This window comes from Prionailurus viverrinus, chromosome D2 (assembly GCF_022837055.1).
Source record: "Prionailurus viverrinus isolate Anna chromosome D2, UM_Priviv_1.0, whole genome shotgun sequence".
Taxonomy (NCBI): domain Eukaryota; kingdom Metazoa; phylum Chordata; class Mammalia; order Carnivora; family Felidae; genus Prionailurus; species Prionailurus viverrinus.
In genome coordinates, this window is record NC_062571.1 from 53,671,275 (window position 1) to 53,695,260 (window position 23,986).

Consider the following 23,986-nt stretch of genomic DNA (forward strand, 5'->3'; position numbering starts at 1 on the left):
GCCTGTTGGGAGGAAGTATTTAGAAATGTTAGTTCTGGTTCATCATTTCAGTGGTCCCTTATGTTACAGGTATTTAGTTGAAATTACAACTCCTATAGAATACTCCTTGGATTTTCTTGGAAATCAGGAAATCAATTGCAGCTCCACAAATGTAGAGCATCCTTGTTTTTTTTGTTGTTTGTTTTTTATTTTCACACGGAACTCAGGAAACCTTTTCTGTTTTATGATATGAGAATAAGAGCTGTTGTCATTTCTACCTTTTGCCTGTTTCAAGAGGACTCTGACTTAAACTCTGATATGAGGAAGCAATTCAATAGTGAGAATTATTAAATCAATAATCAAGTGAATTATTGGATGAGATGGGGGAATTTCCATTCCTAGGGAATAGTCAGTCTGTTGCCTCTTTCACAGAGCTGATTAAAGTGTACAGTCTTGATTACAGACATTAGCATGAATTGCTTAGTTAACCTCTTAGCCGAATTCTTTTCAGTCCAGTGACCCTAGCAAATATATTCCTATTTAGTTGCCTAATGATTATGGAAATAAGCACCTAACAACTCTTTTACCCACATCCCCATGTTTCCCCTCCAAAAAGCACAGATGCACACACAAAGTGTTTGATTTTTACCATATTTGCTTACTTTATGAAATATTACATAAACTCTCTTGTTAGCATGCCTTTCATTTTGCTAAATCTGTGAGTGATACAAAAGAGGTTAAGTAAGTAGTTCCTGCCCTCAAGCAGTACCTCAGCTGTTTGAAATTAACCTGGACCCACACTGAGAGCTACTTTAAGACTTCTGCCTGAAAAGATTTGCATCAGAATGGAGGGGAAAAATGGGAATACCATTACCTTTTTAATCTGTATAGTAGAGAAATGGCCTTGTTCTTTTTCTCTGGCATCAGAGCTCTTTAACTTTTGCTCTAGGGAGTTTTTCCATCCTGCCACTCTAAAGAGGCCTGGCGGTGATGTCAACTGTAAATGCCTGGAAGGAGTATGCTTCTGAATTCTTTTTCTAATTTGCCTTTTTAAAATCTGTGGTTGACTGTAGCAGAGTATTTTTAGAATTATGGTTAAAGTGACAGTGGTAAATTGTTTTTGATTAAAAAAACAACAATTTTTCTCCCAACAATTTGATTGGAGAAAGACAGATAGGAAAATACAGAGAACCACAGTTTAACGGAGCAGAAACTTCCCCAGGAACCAGTATTGGGTTAGGAAACCTGAACTGTAATTGACAAATTGCTGGAGGTTCAATGTGGACAAGTCACGGAGTTAAAACTCCAGGGGGACCCAATCATAGTGGGGCTCACACTTTTGTGAGTTGTACCTCCTGGAGCTCTACCAAGTTCTCCCACTGAGGACCGAAGAATAATCTTCTTGTGCTTTCAGCAGGGGGAGGAAAAAGGATCCATTTTGAAATAGACCAGACCATTCTGTTCCTTAAGTATTCTATTCTTCTTCAGACCTAACCTCAAAAGAAACTATGTACCAGTGCCTGAACTATTGGGGTTTAATCAGAGCCTAACCAAATTGGGGGAAGGGAAATACACAACTCCAGCCTGCTCTAGCCATCCTGTCCCACCTAAGGGGTAGAAATGAGAAGCACTTGCAAAGTTTACAGCTAAGGGGCAAAGCTTACTTAAAGACTGTGACCCAGTCAACTACACTTAAAAATTTTTTAAAAGCAAACCTGTTACCTTTATCATAACTATAGAACACTTCCTCTCCCCTCACACCTTACAACCATATTACTTAAGTCCTATTTATTGCAGTTCCTTTCACCCAGTACATCATGTCCAGCTATCAAGAAAAAGTGCGCATGGAAGACTAAAAGGCAAAAAGCATAGTTTGAAGAGCTAGAGTAAGTATTGGAACCAGTTTCAGATATGTCAGGGATATTGGAATTATCAGATGAATAATCTATTTAAAAACTATGATTAATATGCTAAGGGCTTTAATGGATAACGTAGACAATATAAAAGAACAGATGGATAATGTAAGCAGAGAGCTGGAAAATCTAAGAAACAAAAAGAAATATTAGAGATCAAAAGCAACATAACAAATGAAAAATGCCTTTGATGCACTCATTAGTAGACACAGCTGAGGAAAGAATCTCTGAGCTTGGGAATATGTCACTAGAAACTTGTAAAACAGAAAGTCAAAGAGAAAGAAATACTGAAAAAAATTAAACAGAATATTCAAGAATTGTGGGATGACTACAGAAGCTCTAACATAAACACAATGGGAATATTAGAAGAAGAAAAAGAGAGAAAGGGATAGAAGCAATACTTGATGCAGTATTGCCTGAGAATTTCCCCAAACTGTCAGACACTAAACCATGGATCCAGAAAGCTTAGAGAACATCAAGCAGGATAAATACCAATATTACACTTAGGCATATCATATTCAAACTGCACAAAATTAAACATAAAGAATCTTGAAAGAAGCCAGAGGGAAAAACACCTTACCTAGAGTTAACAAAAATAAGAATTACTTCTGACTTCTCATTGTAAATCATGCAAGAGAGAAGAGAATGGAATGAAATATTTATAAAGTATTGAAAAACACCCACCAGCCTAAAATTTTATATCCTGTGAAATTATCCTTCCAAAGTGAAGGAGAAAGTCGTTTTCAAACAAACAAAAATTGAGGACATTTGTTGCCAGTAGACTTGCCTTGCAAGAAATGTTAAAATGACTTCTTCAGAGATAAAGAAAATGATCTAGGCCAGAGACTCAGACCTACATAAAGAAAGGAAAAGCATCAGAGAAAGTGTAAATGAAGGTAAAATAAAAACTTTTGTTTTTCTTATTCTTAATTGCATAGATAAGAGTTTGTTCAGAATGATAACAACAGTGTATTCAATTATGTATGCTTATATGTTTATATATAAGAGAAATGAATGCCGGTAATGGTACAAGAGGAAGAATAGTGTTATTTGAAAGTGGACTTGGAATAATTATAAATGTATATTGGAAACTCTAGGGCAACTACTAAAAAGTTTAAAAAAAACATAACTGATAAGAAAGGAAAGAAAATGGAATCATGCAAATACTCACTATCACAAAAGGCAGAAAAAGAGTGGAACACAAAAGTAGGAACAAAGAAAAAGTACAACAAATATGCAAATACTAATCCAACTATATCAGTAATCACTTTAAACATCAATAGACTAAAAATACTAATTGAAAGAGATCATCAGAATAGATCAATAAAACAAGACCTAACTATATGTTATTTACAAAACCCACTTTAAATATAAAGATACATATAGATTAAATGGATGGAGAAAGACCATGTTAACACTAATCAAAAAAGTGGGTGGTTATATTAATACAGAGCAGACTTCAGAACAAAGAAAGTTATCAGGAATAAAGAGAGGCATTACGTCACAATAAAAGGTGTCAATTCTCCATAAGACATAAGAATCAATAGTATACATATGCCTGGGAACAGAGGGTCAAAATATGTCAAGCAAAAACTGATAGAACATCAAGGAGAAATGAATGAGTATGCGGCCACTGTTATAGTTGGAGACTTCAACATCCCTCCATCAGAAATGGACAGATCCAGCAAACAAAATCAGTAAGGACATAGTTGAACTCCATAACACCATCAATCACATGGATATAATCGACATCTATAGACTACTTCATTGAACAACAGCAGAATATACATTCTTCTCAAGCTCACATGAGACATTCACAAGACAACCATATTCTAGGCCATAAAACACACCTTAACAAATTTGAAAGAATAGAAATCATACAGTGTCTGCTCTCAGACCACAGTGGAATTAAATAAGAAACAATAACAGAAAGCTAAGCTGGAAAATCCCCAAATATTTGGAGATTAAACAACACACTTCTAAATAACATGTGAGTCAAGGAAGAAAGGGACAGTCAAGGATTATTAACAACTCTGTGTCCACAGCTTTCATAACCTAGATGAAATGAACCAATTTCTTGAAAGACACAATCTGCTAAAACTCACACAAGAAGAAATAGAGAATCTGAATAGGTCTGTATTTATGAAAGAAATTGAATCAATGATTAATAACCTTCCAAAACAGGAAGAGTGCCAGGCCCAGATGGGTTTACTGATGAATTCTACCAAACATTTAAGGAAAAAATTATACCAGTTCTCTATAATCTCTTTCACATAGGAGCAGAGGGAATACTTCAAATTCGTTCTGTGAGGCCAGCATTACCCTAATACCAAAACCAGACAAAGACATTACAAGAAAAAGAAACTGCAGACTACTATCTCTTGTGAGCATAGGTGCAAAAGTCCTCAACACAATATCATCACATTGAATCCAACAATTTATAAAAGGAATTCTATATCATGACCAAGTGGGATTTATCCCATACGTGCAAAGCTACCTCAGCATTTAAAAACCAGTTAATACATGAATAAATCACAGGGATAAAAATACAGCATAGGGAATATAGCCAGTGGTATTGTAGTAGCATTTTATGGTGACAGATGGTAGCCATACTCTGGTGAACATAGCATAATATATAAGCTTGTCAAATCACTGTTATACCCCTGAAATTAATGTAACATTGTTTGTCAACTACAATAAAAAGTTGTTTAAAACCAGCTGATATAATCCATCACATCAGCAAGCTAAAGAAAACAAATTATCATATCAATAGATGCAGAAAAAGTATTTGACAAAATTCAACACCCATTCATGAGAAAAACTCTCAGTAAACTAGGAATAGAGAAGAACTTCTCTTAACTTGATAAAGAGTACAAAATCCTACAGCTAACATTATACTTAATGGTGAGAAATTTGAAGCTTTCCCACTAAGGAACAAGGCAAGGATGTTCCCTCTCACCATTCCTTTTCAACATCATATGGGAGTCCTACTTAGTTCAGTAGGACAAGAAAAGGAACAGCATGTTTTTTTGGAGCACCTGGGAGGCTCAGTCAGTTAGGCATCCGACTGGCTCAGGTCATGATCTCATGGTTGACCGCTCATGCTGTCAGCACAGAGCCCACTTTGGATCTTCTGTCCTCCTCCCTCCTGCCCCTTCCCTACTAGCGTGTGCTCTCCCTCTCAAAAAAAAAAAAAAAAGATTCCTGACCTATATGCAGGCCATTTTTGGTGCCCAGAACACTTACAATAGTAACATCAAAGATCACATAACAAATAGAATAGTAATGAGAAAGTTTTAAATATTGGGAGAATTATCATCATGTGACAGAATGAGCAAATGCTGTTGGAAAAATGGTGTGGTTAGACTTAGCTTGATGCAGGGTTGTCACAAACCTTCAATTTGTAAAAATTGCAGTATTTGCGAAGTGCAAAAAATGCAGTATGCATATATCACCCTTTTCTGCATATCGCTGGAAGCGAAATGGCCGAATAAGGAATTAGGTTTTTCTAGGACAGACTACTTTGATGAGGAATAAGAAATGAAAGATTTTGTCCTAAGCTAAGAGTTTAGATAATAAGGCTTTTATTGTATCCCCAAACACGTTCTTATGAACAAAGTGATAATTGCTTGGAAGTTTTTTCTAAACTTATACATAGTTTTGGCCTGGCAGGCTATATTAAATGATGTTTACTGAGCAAAAATATATTTCTGTTGTACTGTGCTAGCTGCTGAATTGGAATGGTTCTTAACCACTAGAATTTGTTAATTTAAAAGGGCAAATAACTACAAAAAATAATTACAGTGTATATATAATAAGTAGATAAATTTGGTCCTGTAGACATATTTGATTTGGTTTTGTAGAGTTGTGAATTTGAATACCTTTAGATGAGATTCCTGCTTTATAATCATCCTGCCTGCCACAGTCACCTTGCCTGACATTTTCATTCATGTTACCTGCCTGGATCTTGAAGACATTTGCAATCAGAAGAGATGAGGGAAGGCAGGAACTGGTATAAACCCATTCACAGAGGGGCCCCTGGGTGGCTCAGTTGGTTAAGTGTCCGACTTCGACTCAGGTCACCATCTCGCGGTTTGTGGGATCAAGCCTCACATCAGGCTTTGCACTGGCTCCCTGGAGCCTGCTTAGGATTCTGTCTCCTCTCTCTCTGCCCCTCCCCTGCACCTGCTTTCTCTCTCTCTCTCTCTCTCTCTCTCTCTCTCTCTAAGTAAATAAACTTAAAAAGGAAAACCATTCACAGAAACTAGAAAGCTCAAGATCAGAAAGTTCAAAGATACTGAACTTAAAATACAGTGACTCAGAAGAATGAAAAATTATATTTATTCGTTTTATGTTAATAAGCATGCATAGTTTATTTAAAACTTGGCTTTGGTTTCATTGTGTTTTGAATGTTTATTCTGGGGGAAAATATAATTTATTCTAGAAGCAGTCAGGATCAGTTTCCTTAAATTTCTGTTTTCAGCTTCTTTATCCCTCATCTGGGCCATAGCTTTCTGTGCAAAGGCTAATGTAAGCTTCAGCTTACATATCTAACTCTGGTTACTCTAAGAAATTCTTTGGATTTGCTCCATGGAAATTGTTTTGGCATAATTAACTATAACTCCTACAGTAACCTGTACTTCTAAGGGAATATACAGTATACTGTTTGTGACTTGCTGACTTTAGAACTATGAGATTATGAATCCCTGGTTTATTCTTTATGTTGACTGTGTTCTTTTATGAAGACAAATTTTTAAAGATTTCCAGAACTTTATGAAAACTTGAGGTCTTCTAATTAATGTAAGTTTTCCTTGGCTTTTTATATTTGACTTCTTAGTCAGTTATGGAGCAGATCTTAAGCTTTTTTTAACCCAGGGTGTTATTTATCAAGTGGAGGTATATGATTTGCATGAGTATAAGGTACAATATATATCCTAAAATCAACAACTTTTGTTTTTTAATCATAGTAATATAGTATAATGAAAAAAATCTGGTGAAAAGTAGCCATTTCACTAAATTAATTTGAAGTATATAAGCAAGCAATCATTTTTTGTTTTTCGATTGATTTTAGGTGCCAAATATGAAAATAAAAAAATTTTCCCTGATTATCACACTGACATCCAAAATATCTAAATAGGGGTGCCTGGGTGGCTCAGTTGGTTAAGCAGGCGACTTTAGTTCAGGTCATGATCTCACGGTTTGTGGGTTTGAGCCCTGCATGGGGTTCTGTGCTGACAGCTCAGAGCCTGGAGCCTGCTTCAGATTCTGTGTCTCCTGCTCTCTGTGCCCCTCCCCTGCTCATGCTCTGTCTTACCTCTCTCTCTCAAAAATAAATAATGAACATTAAAAATTTTTTTTAAATAAAATAAAATACCCAAATAAAAAAATCATAATTTCTTAAATTGGCTTTTCTTTCTGCCTATCTAATTTTTTACAGTGGTAGTACCATTTGCTTCCTTTCCTGGAAAACCTGTAGTTATCTTAGATTTATTTCTTTTTTTACTATCCCAATCACAGCCCTTCCCTGTCATAACTAATTAGTAGGGTTCCATGTTTAGTTGTATCTGTTTTTCCCCTCTGCAGTGGCAGTAGTGAAAGTGGCTAATGAATTGGATGGTATATGCTACTAATATTTCTAGATCAAGATCATAGATTATTGGAGCATCATCATCTTGAACTAGAGCAGGAAGAAATTAGCCAGAGAGCATAGCGCTTTCATTTTGACAGTTCCAACTATATCTCTGGCTTAAATTTTTTTAAGGCTCAGAAAAATGCCAAGAAAGGTTTCCCTTGTTCTGAATGAGTAATATTAAATGTAACCTTTTTTTTTTAGAATGTTGAATAAAATGTTTTAAATAAGATACTTGTATTAGTCAGGCTGTTAACAGAAAATTGACAAGAACTGACTCAACCAACTCAAGCTGCCTTAAATGATGAAGAGAAATTATTAGCTAAATGTGACTGGAAATCCCAGAATAGGGAAGATTTCGTGTGAAGCTGAAGCCTGCTGCTCAGCACATGTCACCAGGAACCCAGTTGGTGTGTCCTTCTTTCAGCTCCGCTTTATGCAGTTTTGGCCTCATTGTCCGACTGCATGTGGTGCCTCAGCAGCTGTAGGCTCTCTCCTTCTAGTAACAAAATGGCTGCTCAGTCACAGTTCCAATCCTTAGATCCTCATGCTCTATCATCTAAAGGAAGAGTGAGTGGTTCCCTCTATGAGGTGCTATGTAACACCTTTTGGGTAAGAGGGTGATAATTGCTAATTCATCTAAATTCATCAGGATTCATACTTGAAGCTAGATATAGGTTCAGTCCGATCTAGACCAGATAGAGCTGTGAAAGGGGGCAGAGTGATTTTCCAAAATATGTTTGGAGATTGTTCCAAAGAAGGGGGAGTGGATGATAGTAAATCACAGATGTTTCCTAAAATGTTTAGCTATTACTACTTAATTTTTATGTAAAACACACATGCTCATGTTCCAAGAGGACTTGGCTGGAGTTTGTGCATGTGTAGATTTTAAAAAGTTCCTTAGGTAGTTCTGTTGCACACCTGTGGTTGAGAACCACTGATCGTATGATATCATTTAATTCTTATATATTGAAATGAAAAATAGTTCTCAAATTGTGTGGGACTTTTGCCTCCAGAGGGCACTGTTTCTTTAACAAGCAGAAGAATTAATTGTTTTGTTTATAAGCTAAGTCTTTTTGTTAGTGTTTATTTATTTATTTTTGACAGAGAAAGAGTGTGCATGCGTGCGGGGGAGGGACAGAGAGCAAGGGAGAGAGAATCCCAAGCAGTCCTGCCGCTGTCAGTGCAGAGCCCCACATGGGGCTGGAACTCACCAACAGTGAAATCATGACCAGAGCTAAAACCAACAAGAGTCAGATGCTTAACAGACTGAGCCACCCAGGGGCCCCTAAATCTTTTTTTTTTAAGTTTATTTATTTTTGAGAGAGAGAGAGAGAGTGTGTGAGCAGGGGAGAGGCTGAGACAGAGAAAATCCCCAACAGTCTTTGTGCTGTGAGTGCAGAGCCTGACACCGGGCTTAACCTAAACCGAAATCAAAAGTGAGATGTTCAGTTTACTGAACCACCCAGGTGCCCCTAAGTTAAATCTTTAAAAATTTAATTTAGGAGTTAGTTGATATGTTCCTGTCTTTCTGGTGGAGTCTTAAGGATTGAGAATATTTTGGTTTCAGCTGTAGTAGAACTTAACCAGGAGGTCCAAACTAATTTTCTTAATAGTCTCTAATTAAAATTAGAAATCTTTTTTAGAAATATCTTATCAAATAATTTAGTATATTCTTGTGTATAAGTACAGGAAGGGATGCAGTGAAAACTTTGTTTCTTTGCTTGCTCTTCGTTCTTTGAAAATAAAATGTAGTGAGTCACTTCATGCGGTTCATGTATGTATGTTTTCTGTTGACTATATTTGCCTGGATTATAAGGAGAATCCTTAGCTCTTAGCAATGTTCTTTCAGGTGTTGAATTTAAAACATGTTCCTGCCTAGGACTACTGTCTGAAACTTTTCTTTCATACAGCACAGCCACCTACTGCCTTAGATTTCTTTGTTTGCTGTTATACACTGTGGAAAGTACTAATAAACTTTTAAAAATATACATTTTTTAAATGCCCCAAATTACATTTATTATGTTGAGAAAAGTTATCTTGACTTGGATAGTTGATGAGAAAAGTAGTACCTTTTCTTGGTATCATCTCAGAAAAATAGATTACATTTGACCCTTCAACAGTGTTGGGAGTTAGGGACGCTGACTCCTCCCCCCGACCCCCTGCAGTTAAAAATCCATGTATAACTTCTTTATTTAAGTAAGCTCTACACCCAAGGTGGGGTTTGGACTCATGACCCCAAGGTCAACAGTTGCATGCTCTACTGACTGAGGCAGTCCAGTCAGGCACTCCAAAAATCGATGTAACTTTTGACTTTCCCCAAACTTTACTAACAGCCTACTGTTAACAGAAAGCTTTAATGATAACAGTCAACTAACACATACTTTGTATATGTATTATATACTGTATCTTTACAATAAAGTAAGGGAAGAGAAAATGATAAAATTATAAGGAAAAGAAAATACATTTACAGTACTGTATGAATATTTATTGAAAAAATTTCATATATAAGTGGACCCATGCAGTTTAAACTCATGTGGTTCAATGATCAGCTGTAACTAGCAGAACTCCAGATAATAACAACAAAAAGTAATAAATACATTTGTGGTTTACTTTTCTTAGTTCCTTTTCAGAAAATTAGTGGGCTTCGAATCACTTTATCCAGAAAGCATATACTTGTAATAAATTAATTTCATTATAATGTGAATGGTTTCATTTTTATAATTTTTCTTTCTTCACATAAATACTGTGTTTTCCACATGACTTCAAGATTTCTAGATATTTGGTTCCTCTCTCCATCTCAACTTTTGGTTAATGTTTTAATTGTCCCAAATTGCTTTAAAAAATCCAGGAAAATGTGAAATAATATTCTTTTAATAAAATCCTGTATAGTAAAAAGGGTAATTAAGAAGTATATCATTGGGGTACCTGGCTGGCTTTGTTGGAAGAACATGCAACTCTTGATCTTGGGGTCATGCATTTGAGTCTCACATTGGGTGTAGAGATTATGTAAATAAATAAATACTCAATAAATAAATAAACTTTTTAAAAGTATACCATTGATTTTTTTTAGTTAAAAAAAAATTTTAATGTTTATTTTGAGAGAGAGAGAGTATAAGCAGGGGAGGGCCAGAGAGACAGGAGGAGAGAATCCCAAGCAGGATCCACATTTTCAGAACAGAGCTCCATGTGGGGCTCAAACTCATGAACTGTGAGATCATGACCTGAGCTGAAATCAAGAGTCCAACGCTTAACTGACTGAGCTACTCGGGCACTTCAGTATATCATTGATTTTAAATATAAATTTTTTAAATGTTTATTTATTTTTGAGAGAGAGCATAAGGAGGGGAGGGGCAGAGAGAGAGGGAGACACAGAATCTGAAGCAGGCTCCAGGCTCTGTGCTGAACCCGACGTGGGACTTGAACTCACAAGCCATGAGATCATGACCTAAGCCAACGTCAGATGCTTAACCAACTGAGCCACCCATGCGCCCCTAGTATATCATTGATTTTAAATCCCAGCCTTGATTTTGGCTCAGGTCATGATCTCGCAGTTCCCTTGTTCGAGCTCTCCCACCCCCCATCAGATTCTGCCCGGACAGTGCTGAGCCACCTAGGGATTCTCTCTCTCTCTGCCTCTCCAGTCCCTCCCCCTCTCTCTCAAAATAAATAAATAAGCTTAATTTTTAAAAATAATAAAAAATTAGGTTGAAATTAGGATTTTAAAGGAACAGCTATTTAAAAATGTGTAAAGTTTCACCAAGTACTTTAGCTCTGCGAGTTTGGGGGAGAGGAGTCTCTTGATACTGGTTTTTAGAATTTTGTCAGGCAGCTCTTTCTCTTTCTGCCTATGTTGGAGACATCCCAGAAAAGCAAGAAAAATCACATAGAGCTATTTGAGTGCAGATAGGTATAGTAGAGGTTAGGAGCAATCAGACTTCAAATTGTCTTTGCTTTGGGATATAAGGGAAATGGGTATTATGGGATAATTAATACAGTTTTGAGTTTTAGGCTCCCCTTATGTGGATGCCTTCTAGAATAGTGGTCTCGCTTCAGCTCTATAATGATCGATATTCATCTGCTTAGATTCAGTAAAGGTAGTGAGACATGAAATAAATAGAGGGGGCTGATTTTGAACACTGGGGCAAAATGCAAGGTGGTAAATAAACATTTACATTGCTTTGAGACATTGGCATTTAAATGATATCAATAAAACATGTTGTGGCATAGCTCTGTGGGCTGTAGGCATTTGCTATCTTGGATATCTCCTCCTAATGCTGTTAGGTTAAAGAGATGTATATTATTGCTGTGGCTAATGCAATTAATTAATGCATATTAATGTGAATGGGGAGAGAAGAAAAATCTTTCTTGGAATTCCCGTTCCAGTCCTACTGTGAAAACAGGGACACCAATGGAAAGACATCTACTTACAGTAGTTGGGTTTTATCAGCCCAATGTGGCAGTGAGTACTGAGTGGTTAGACGTTGTGAAAATTGGAAAGGGAGGCAAAAAAGCATTTTAAAATATGAAAACAGCACATTTTGGTTGTTCATGTTTACCATTTTGTACACTGTTCTGAAAATTTCTTAAGGCGCACAAACTAAAATACTTAGTGAGCGTTCCTGATTATATTTTTTAAAGTTACAACTCAAATGACATACTATCTCCATCAAGCTTTTTATCAAATAAGTAGTAACTATTTCCTCAGGATGCTTTGCTAAACCTATAATATAGCATTAGTCATGTTTTGTTACACAGTTCCCCCCCCCAACCCCCACTTATCCTCAGGGGTATGTCCAATCCATCCCCAGTGGATTCCTGAAACCTCGGATAGTACTAAACCCTATTTATATTGTTTTCTCCAATACATACCTAGCTCTGATAAAGTTTAACTTATAAATCAGGCACAGTAAAAAATTAACAATACCTAATAATAAAATAGAACAATTATAAGTGTACTACAACAAAAGTTATATGAATATGGTCGGTCTGTCTGTCTCTCTCTCAAAATACCTTATTGTACTGTACTCCCCTTTCTTTTTGTGATGATGTGAGATTATAAAATGCCGATGTGATGACATGGAGTAAGGTGAATGATGTAGGCGTTGTTGACATAGCATTCAGCTGCTGTTGACCATCTGGGGAAAGGTCAGAAGGAGGATCATCTGCTTCCAGACTGTTGTTGACTATGGGTAACTGAAACCACCGGAAGTGAAACCGTGAATAAGGGGAGAACTACAGTATTGTATCTCTCCCTGAGTTGTGAGATACTTATCTCAGTGTCTTTATAGCGATCTTATTCATAGGCATGATATAAAATGTAAACTAGATTAAACTCTACTCAAACATAATATGTGACTACTAATGGTTAGTGATACTGAAGTATCAGTCAGAAATCTAAATGGGGGAGGGGGGCGCCTGGGTGGCTTAGTTGGTTAAGCGTCTGACTTCGCTCAGGTCATGATCTCACGGTTTGTGAGTTTGAGCCCCGCGTTGGGCTCTGTGCTGACAGCTCGGAACCTGGAGCCTGCTTCAGATTCTGTGTCTCCCTCTCTCTCTGCCCCTCGCCTGCTCACACTCTGTCTCTCTCGTGTGTCTCTCAAACGTAAATAAACATTTAAAAAAATTAAGAAATCTAAATAGGTATTAGTTTTGTCAGAAATATGACATTGTCCCTCATGCTTTACTGTTCAGAGTGATAAGTTGTTCACCTTTTTGTAAAAAGTATTCCAGGGCCTTGTGCAGTTCAAAAACAAACAAACAAAACAAAACAAAAACTGAGGGAAAGGCAGAGATCCATCTAGTTTTAACTTTTAACTTGCAAGATGTTCCCTAAGTCTGTATGAGCCTTTAAAAGAAAAGCATAGACATGGGGATCTTTTGCTATGGTTCAAAGGCCACAGTGCCTAATCTGTGGCCTCCATCAGAGTACTGTTTTCTGAATGAGAACCCACAACTACCATTTCTTCTTTTTCTAGTTTTTTAAGGTGAAAGTTTAGGTTATTGATTTGAGTTCTTTTTCTTTTATAATATAGGGCATGTATACTGTAACATTTTCTCTTAGCACTGCTTTCATTGCCTCCCATAAGTTTTGGTATTGTGTTTTTGTTTTTTTAATCTTAAAATGTTTTCTTATTTTGATCATGATTTCTGCTTTGACCTATTGGTTATTTATTTTAGTCTGTTGTTTAATTTCCAATATCTGTGAATTTTCCAAATGTCCTTCTATTACTGATTTCTAATTTTATTCCATTGTGGTTAGAATACATACTTTGTATGATTTCAGTCCTTTTAAGGCTTGCCTTATGACCTGACATATGCCCTATTCTGGATAGCATCCCCTGTGAACTTGAGAGTAATTCATGCTCTGCTGTTTTTGAGTGGGATATTCTATAGATGTCTGTTAGATTTAGTTGGTTTATATTGTTAATCTAATCCTTTTCTTCTGCCTGCCAAATCTGTAGAACCCCTGTAGTAATTTTTTCATTTCATTTATTGTACTTTTCAACTGCAGAATTTCTATTTTTTTTAAGTTTATTTATTTTGAGTGAGAGAGAGAGCACAAGCAGGGGATGGGCAGAGAGAGGAGAGAGAGAATCCCAAGTAGGCTCTGCACTGTCAGTATGGAGCCCCACGCTGGGTTTGAACACAGGAACGGTAAGATAATGATCCGAGTTGAAATCAGGAGTGGGATGCTTAACTGAATGACCCTCTATTTAAAAAAAATTTTGTTTTTTCTTTGAGAGAGAAAGCAAGAGTGTGAGCAGGGGAGAGGGGCAGAGGGAGAGAGAGAGAGAGAGAGAGAGAAAGAGAAAGAAAGCATCTTTAACAGGCTCCACGCTCAGCATGGAGCTTGATGCAAGGCTCAATCCCATGACCCTGGGATCATGACCTGAGCTGAAATCAAGAGTCAGAGGCTCAACTGATTTAGCCACCCAGGCACCCCCAGAATTTCTATTTTAAAAAATTCTGCCTTTTTACTTACATTATATTTTGTGAGGCATTGCAGTATTTTCCTTTAGTTCTTTAGATGTGGTTTCCTATAGTCCTTTGGACATATTTTAAATAGCTGAATTAAGGTCTTTGTCTTAAAAGTTCAATGACTGGACCTTCTCACTAAGAGTTTCTGTTGATTGCTTTTTTTCCCCCTGTATATGAGTTATACTTTCTTGTTACTTTGCGTGACATAAATTTGTTGAAAACAGGACACTTAAATAATATATTGTGGCAATTCTGAAAATCTGATTCTCCTCTCTTCCCAAAGTTGGTTGGTTGGCTGGTTGGTTGTGACTTTTCTGAATTAATTCTATAAAGTCTCTATTCTTTCTCCTCTGTGGCCACTGAAGTCTCTCCTTGGTTAGCTTAGTGACCAACTAATGATTGGACACAGATTTCCTGAAAAGCCTAGAACCAGTAAGTTTCCCAGTCTTTGCTGAAGAACTCTATGTAGGTACTGGGGCATACCTTAAACACTCAGGCATTTGACAACTCTACGTTAGCCTTTACTTCATGCTTGTACAGAGCTTCAAGGTCAGTCATAAATGAGAGCTTAGAGCCTTCTCAGGTCTTTTCTGAGCTTGTGCATAGCCCTACATGTGTACATAACCTTGTAGATTCCCAGGAATATGGAAGAGCCTTTCAAAGTCATCTGTGTATATCTCATTCCCCAGGTTTTCCTTTTAAGCTAAAGTTAGCTGACTGTGTGCCCTGTTATCCATTCCTTCAGGCATATGCCATATTCAACAATTACCTTTAATTGTTTTCAACAAATGTCCCCGGAGAAAAGGCTTTATGCACTGGACAAGCCCCAATTTAAATCAAAGAAAGACATCCCTGTAAGTGGGGTCTTCCAGGAAACCATCAGGTAGTTGAAATAATGGTAATTCTCCAGGAATGTGGTTTTGAAGGAGCTCCAAGCCCATTCTGTTCCATTTGATGGCTGTCAGGCTACTGTTTTTTACTATAGTTGTAGGATGTTGATTTTCAAGGATACTGTGAAACTAAAGTAGGGGAAGAAGAATGGAAATAAGGGCACATTAAAACCCTGCAATGCTCCTTTTCTTACCAAGCTGTTTTTCTTGAATAAACACTATTTGGATTACTGCAAGGTTTAAATTAATTTCCAGAGTCCTGGAAAAGTTGATTTTGACTATTTTTGCAAGTTTTCTTGTTGCTTTTATGGAGGAGAGACTGTTTGGAGACCTTCACTCTGGTGTTTTTGCATCACTCTCATCCTTTCTTTTCTCCTCCTCTGAGAAGTTAACTATCTCTTTCTTCTCTTTTCTTTTTTTCCTCTTGAACTTAAGACACTTGAAACTATTCCATTTCTTCTGTTACCATCCAACTTTATTCTTCTCAGTCAGTGGACAGAGGTGGTCTTCTGTGTTCTTGACAACTTCTGTTTTTAAACTTCTGTCTCTCCTATGAGTCTTCTTAAAGCTGTGAGAACAGTTCAGGATTAATAACTCATAAATTATCCTACCCCATAAAGGAGGTTGGGGGGAAAAAGTGATGTCAGTCAAATAGACTACTGCCAGCCGAAAAACTAACAATTTTCTTGGATTTTGAATAAATGACTAAAATATTAGATCAAAGAAAAATATAAAATAAATTTTAGAATTTTGAGAACACTTGTTTTTAAGTTTATTTCTTTTGAGAGAACAAGAGTGGGGGAGGGGCAGAGAGAGAGAGAGAGAGAGAGAGAGAGAGAGAGAGAGAATTCCAAGCAGGCTCAGCACTGTCAATGCAGAGCCCGATGTGGGGCTCAAATTCGTAAACCATGAGATCATGACCTGAACCGAAGTTGGATACTTAACCAACTGAGCCACCCAGGCACCCAAGAAAGGTTTTTAAATTATCTGCTTCTATAACTTTTTGTTTTTGTTACTTTATCCCTTATCAGGATGCCCGACATGCAGCAGAAGGAGAAATATATACCAAACTTAATCAAAAAATTGATGAATTTGTTCAGCTTGCTGATTATGACTGGACAATGTCTGAGCCAGATGGAAGAGCTAGTGGTTATTTAATGGATCTTATTAATTTTTTAAGAAGCATCTTTCAAGTGTTTACTCATTTACCTGTAAGTATGAAAAATCCCAGAAAATTATATTATAATTTTGCTTACTAAAATATATGTAGAATTTAATCTTAATTTGAGATTTACTGGCTCAAACCAACTTCATGGCTTGAATATTTTCTTTCCATTATTACACGTCTATTTGTGAAGAATTCTAATAACCTAGCCAATTGTTTGAAGTTTTAATTTATTTTACTTTCAGCCAAAATAACTACAACTTTGTTTCTACCAAAACCAAAACAAAACCCTGAAATTCGGTATAGACTTAAATTGAGATAAACTCTTTTTTTTTCTCCAGTGTAATGAATATTATTTTATTTTATTTATTTATTTTTTGAACTTTAATGTATGCAAATTTTATTATTATTTTTTCAATATAAGAAATCTATTGTCAAATTGGTTTCCATACAACACCCAGTGCTCATCCCAAAAGGTGCCCTCCTCAATACCCATCACCCACCCTCCCCTCCCTCCCACCCCCCATCAACCCTCAGTTTGTTCTCAGTTTTTAAGAGTCTCTTATGCTTTGGCTCTCTCCCACTCTAACCTCTTTTTTTTTTTTTTTCCCTTCCCTTCCCCCATGGGTTTCTATTAAGTTTCTCAGGATCCACATAAGAGTGAAAACATATGGTATCTGTCTTTCTCTGTATGGCTTATTTCACTTAGCATCACACTCTCCAGTTCCATCCACATTGCTACAAAGGACCATATTTCATTCTTTCTCATTGCCACGTAGTACTCCATTGTGTATATAAACCACAATTTCTTTATCCATTCATCAGTTGATGGACATTTAGGCTCTTTCCATAATTTGGCTATTGTTGAGAGTTCTGCTATAAACATTGGGATACAGGTGCCCCTATGCATCTGTACTCCTGTATCCCTTGGGTAAATTCCTAGCAGTGCTATTGCTGGGTCATAGGGTAGGTCTATTTTTAATTTTTTGAGGGACCTCCACACTGTTTTCCAGAGTGGCTGCACCAATTTGCATTCCCACCAACAGTGCAAGAGGGTTCCCATTTCTCCACATCCTCTCCAGCATCTATAGTCTCCTGATTTGTTCATTTTGGCCACTCTGACTGGAGTGAGGTGATATCTGAGTGTGGTTTTGATTTGTATTTCCCTGATGAGGAGTGACGTTGAGCATCTTGAAATAAACTCTTAATAGGGGTAGTTCTCATTAAAGTCAATATAATCAATGACTTTTCCAGTTAGAAAAGCCAAGAAATTATTAGGTGTTTTTAGGCCAGAGATGAGGAGTAAAGCTGGAACATTGTTCTATCCTGATACATAGTAATAATGCATATACATTTTGAACAATCTATTGATGAAACATTAAAAATATATATATAAATTGCAGGGATGTTTGGATTTGAATAGGCTGAAGCATTGGATTCTTCAGATGAGGAATGCAAAGACCAAAGAGGTTATCTTGGGATGAACATGCTTTTCATTAGGTGTATTAGAAATAATAGAACTATTAAAACATGAGTGGAGTAATTCTTTTACAAATAAAATAGAAAAAAAATTGTTGACCTTTTTATTTCACAATAAAATGTAGCTGAACACAAGAAAAAAATCCCACCTGGTAAGAAAGAAAGAAAGAAAGAAAGAAAGAAAGAAAGAAAGAAAGAAAAAGAAAAAAGAAAGGAGGTGTAGCTGAATACAAAAATACTTAATCTCAAGCCTCCCCAACAGCCTCCACCCATCTCTCCTGTTTAAAATGGAAAAAAAAAAAGTTATTCTCCTAATTTTTTGACTTTCCATTGCAAGTTGCTCCAGAGGGCCATTTAGAATAGTTGAAGGCAGGTGTTGCTAAAAAATAAATAGAAGAATTTCCTAAAGAGATTTTAATAGTGGATCTGTGCCAAAGAGATTTTAGAAGCTTACCCAGGGATTATATTATATTCCTAACTGCTCTCTTTGTGTTGAAAAAGGGAACCTGTATATATGTTTAATTCTAATAGACATCTAATCTGTATAGATGTTTCATCTAATTTCTAAGAAAATGTTCCTCATGTAGTATATTTTAAATAATTGTTGAATTAATTTGAATTCACGTTGCCAGCATCCATCTCCATGTTTCTAGCCGAAAGCAGTGTACAAAAGTAAACAGATCTGTGTGCACACACATGTACACAGATACATACACATCATATTTTTATGTTGCAATATCTTTCACAGCTTAGCACAACATGATGGGTAGGAATTTTGTGCATAAATTGAGAAGATTAAGAGAGGTTATATGTTAGAAATGGTTGGGGCAAATATCTCACTTCAGGAGGCTAACATCTGGAGGGAAAGGCTGCTTTCTTGTACTGTAGTAACACTGAGAGAGACAGATCTTCTTGGACTAACTAGATCACTCATGTAATCTATTACGATATTTTATATAGTTTTAGGGGATTCTTCATATGCCATTTTGGATTTTTATGTTATTTAACATCGGTTTTCCTGTAAAGGAAATAAGCTGCTATACAGTGTAGACCAACAAATACAATAATAAGTATAGGACATGATCAGATAAATAGAAAATTGTATTTCACAGCTAAGAAAAGAGAAAATGGATGTGGCAACAGTATATGCTTATTCAAGCAATAAACTAGAAACATAATTCCAAAGCAAAAATATTAAATTATTTACTATAGTAAGTTTTAGCTAGAGTTGATAATTCTATTATTGCTTAGTATATTCTCTGAAATACTGAAATTGTATAAAATATTTGACTGTCTTGTTTTCTTTTAAGCAAAGATCAGAAGCAGTATTATTAAATGTATTGTTTTTCTAAGCAAATTACGTAAGCTACCATTTTTGTTTGAATGTTTTAGGCTGAAAAGAATTCCTTAGTTTCAGGTTACCCTTGGACCCTGATAGAGGGAGAGGCCCATTCTGGACTCCTTCAATTCTCAAGCTTCAGAAGATTGTTTATCACATTTAGTCCCAAATCAGTCAGCTTTAACAGAAGTAGCTATCCCACTCACAGACATGGAGAGTTAAGTAGTGGCCATGTGCCCTAACTATCCTAGCTTGACATTGTTCAGGGTCAACGCAGTGAGTTAGAGTCAATGCGAGCTGTGAGACCAAGGATCACTCTTTCAGATGGTGTAAGTATTGGCTATTAGTGCAAATAATTAGACACAAAAGTTGATGCTGTGGGATAAAGCTGATTCTTTGCACAACCCTAAAAAATACCTAAGACAGAACACTTAGTTTAAAAGCTCCACTTTTAGTGTCATTGTGTATTTAGTTTTTGTCAGTCCCTGCCATTGTTGCAAAAGAATATTTTCTCAATCACAGGTAATCATGATGTCCAGTTACTGACCACATTCCTGGAAAGGTTCCAACGGTTCCGAAAAGTTATTATCCAACCAGTACAATTTTGTTGTCTGCTCACAAGATATGAGAACAATAGAAATTAATGGATAATAATGGTTTTGTTGGAGCCCAGGGAAAGAACTTTTTGTTATTTTCACTTTTTAACTACATTATGGTAGCAATAGAAAGGTGTAGGATTTGGAAGACGAGCAATAATATTCACTGTAGGCACTTCTTATTTCTAGGTTTGGATGAGTGAGAGAATTGGTATATTTCTTCCCTTACCTATGTCTCTTCACTTGCACTGTTTCAGCCAGTACAGGTCTATGCAGGAGAGGGAAAAGTAAAGTAATTTAATATGCTTCCATATGAAAATACTTATTCATCAGCTCTCTGCTGACCATAGAAATTGACAACAAGCTAAATAGGCAGTATTTGCAGTAATGACTAGTATTACCCCATTACTCAAAATGTTAAGCTGCCCTGTTAAATATATTATCTGCCTCAAGGGAAATTGCCTTTTTATGACTCAATTAAAACAAAACCCATTTATCTTTTATCATTCTTGGGGTCCACGTTGCTGAAGTGAGGAGAGCATAGGATGGGCTCTAGAGTTAGCATGACTTCTGCTTGAACCTTAGATTTATAATTTACTATTTCCAGAATCCTGGCAAGTTGCTTAACCTCTAAACCTTTTACCTTCGCAAAATGGTATAATTCATTTTCCCATAGGACTGTCATAGATAGGATGAATTAAAATAGTATGTAAAAAAGTCGCTTGGCAGGGTTCTTGGCATGAAGTAAGTACTATTAATAATGTTAGTTTTGTCTTCTTTTTTCTTCCTCTGTTACTGTTTTAAGGCCCTTTGTAGTATTAGTTTCATTTTAATGTACTTTACTTTTTTTGTGTGTTGTATTTATGCCTACATTTTTAGCTTGATATTATTTAGCTCTGAATTCTATACTTTTGCATTATATAGCCATTAAAAAATTTGATTGTGAAAGATATTCACTATAAAGTGTATTGATATGAATAAATAAGTATACATTGAGTGCACTGCTTATAATGACTAACAGATGCCAGTGAAGTCTCATTACTCTGTGAAGAAAATGTTATTTCATCCCTAGATTAATATTCTTGGAATCTAAAATTTAATCCCTAAAATAATATTAATATTCATAGTATTTCAGATATGTAAATAACCCTTATTTCTCATATTTTTTTCCTGACAATAGAAAATACATCTAAGTATAGAAGAAATAAAAATTACCTGTTATCTTGTCAAAGGATAACCACTGTTAACATTTTGGCATGTATTATACAAGTCATTTTCTTCTATGCAATTATGAGACTTAGTTTAAGTCTGATTTGTAAGTAAGTTTTGTTTTTTTAAAGTAAGATTTTATATTAGCTAGAAAACTTAAAACCAAAGGAATTTTAAGACGCTTTTAAACATTCATTCACCACTTACACATATGTAAATAGAAAAGGTTGTTAAGCAACTTGAACAAACGTAGTTACTGTTCATGAAGACTGCCAATGGAATTCACTAACATTTTACTGTGAGTGTACTACCGAAAAACCCAGCACTGGTCTGCTTCTAGAAAGAACAACAAACATTTGCTTTCTTCATAAATGCTAATAGTCATGTGTTTGTTTCAATAAAGATGATTTTATGGATTTACAACTACTAAAGGATATGTATAAATGGTAATGACTCTTTAATTTCTTCATATCTGTATTTGCAAAGGGGCCCAATTTACCCAAATTTTATGCTAACAAATGGTTATCTTTTATAGTAGAAGTAAATGGAAGATCATGAATGATCAGTTTTCTCATATTTCTTCCTTTCTCAGAATTCCATTTTATCTTTAGCCATAATGTAGTTTTCTGTGCTTTTATTTGCTACCACTCTAAAGTTCTTAAATAAACTGGTATTGTTTCTGTTTGAATTGTAAATACCAGTTTTTCTTCCAAGAAAGATATATGTTTCTTTGCTTTCAAATATGCTTAACTTTTGGTTTAATGCATTAATATAAGTCTTGTGACAAATGATAAAAAAAAAATAGACATGATTGCTAGGAATAATGAGTTTGGCATCTTTATTACAGAATAGATGCCTAAAAAGCTGTTTATAAAAAGAATATCTGTTAATAGAATCATTTCCCCATATCTCTTACTCTAAGATTAGAGATGCCTTTCTACTGGGAGAAAATGGCTTTAAAATAGTGGTGGGCAATACATATTATGAAAGCCTGTTGTGCACAATTCTGCCTAACTGTGCATTCAGTGACATCACATTGGTAGCTGTAGGTAGGAATAGTTAGACTGTGGAAATCAGCAAATCTTATGAATGAAGGCTTTTTTCCCAGAGAATTGTTGTTAAACATTTACCGGCATAGCACTAAATATGGTATAGATTTTAAAATCACATTGCCAAAGAAAAATGATTTACTTTTAACTCAAGAAATAAATCAGAGTATGTATGTTCAAAAATAAAATTAAAAATATTATAGTAGGAACTACTTTCAGGACAGGGAAATGTTATTCGATCTTTAAATTCTATCTACTTCCCCCATCTAGTTCCCTTTTAAAATATTTCCTTTTTTAATTGTTTACTTTGAAGGGTTTTTCCCTTCACTTAATTGATTGCTTCCAGCCATAGGCCATAAGTGTTTTATTGACAGCCTAATTTAGTATCCTTTGTAAATTTTTTATGTATAGGGCCATAGTCTCCCTCCCTACTAAATGTATCTGGTGCCACTAACTTTTTAACATGCATTTTTATTTCCATATATAATTTTGAAACATATTATGGTTTCTTTAAGTGAAAAACAAATATATATCCAATAATAAATGAAGATATATGATTTGGACAGAAATGGATAGTATCTAACTTTAAAAATCAGGACACCTGGGTGGCTAAGTTGTTGAAGTGTGCAACTATTGATTTCAGCTCAGGTCATGATCTAACAGTTCATGGGATCGAGCCCTGCATCAGGCTCCGTGCTGTCACTGACAGCACAGAGCCTGCTTGGGATTCTCTCTCTCCCTCTCTCGCTCCCTGTCTCTTCTCCTCTCTTTCTGCCCCTCCCCCACTTATACTCACTTACGCTCTCTCTCTCAAAATAAATAAGTAAATAAATATTTTTAAAAATCGGGGCACCTGGGTGGCTCAGTCGGTTCAGCTCAGGTCATGATCTCAAGGTTCATGAGATCGAGCCCTGCATCGGGCTTTGTGCTGACAGCTCAGAGCCTGGAGCCTGCTTCAGATTCTGTGTCTCCCTCTCTCTCTGCCCCTCCCCTGCTCATGCTCTGTCTCTCACTCTGTCAAAAATAAATAAACATCAAAAAAAAATTTTTAATATTTTAAAAAATCATTCTCGGGGCACCTGGGTGGCTCAGTCAGTTACACATGCCACCTTGACTCAGGTCATGATCTCACAGTTTGTGAGTTTGAGCCCCACGTGGGGCTTTGTGCTGACAGCTGGGAGCCTGGAGCCTGCTTTGGAATCTGTGTCTTCTGCGCTCTCTCTCTCTCGCTCTCTCTCTCTCTCTCTCTCTCTCTCAAAAATAAATAAACTTAAAAAAATCACATCTCCTTGGACCTGGCTGGTCAGTGTGTAGAGCATGCAATTCTTGATCTTGATGGCATGAGATCAAGTCCCACATTGGGTGTAGAGCTTACTTAAAAAAAATCATTCTCTCCTTAAAATGTTTTTTCTGAAGATGCACCACTATATTAAAACTTTTGAGATTTGGAGTCTGGGCCTGATTCTTCCAATAACCAGCACTGTGGAAACAGACACATCATTCAACCTCTGGATTAATTTGTTAACGTCTGTCTGATTTCATAGAGCCTAAAATAAAGGTTGTTTTGTTTCAGTTTACTTTTATTCCAGTTAATACACATACCTAGAAATGAGTCAAATAGTCCAGAAGAATTTGGGATGGAAGATAGCCACTCTCCTTGCTCTTTCCTGACACCTCGTCCCACTCTCCCAGACTGCCATTTTTCACCATATGTTTTTATTTCTTCTGGTGGTTATCTTAATAAAAGATAGAGGCTA

At 36.1% G+C, this 23,986-nt stretch overlaps 1 protein-coding gene across 7 annotated transcripts in view; it reads left to right on the plus strand.

The window, feature by feature from the left end:
• EXOC6 (exocyst complex component 6) overlaps nt 1–23,986 on the plus strand; it is a 277,514-nt gene that overhangs the window by 180,510 nt on the left and 73,018 nt on the right. For all 7 annotated transcript variants that reach the window (XM_047824816.1, XM_047824814.1, XM_047824819.1 and 4 more), the window contains one exon: nt 16,424–16,603. In XM_047824816.1, coding sequence (XP_047680772.1) covers nt 16,424–16,603 — 180 coding nt within the window. The remainder of the gene's footprint in view (nt 1–16,423; nt 16,604–23,986) is intronic.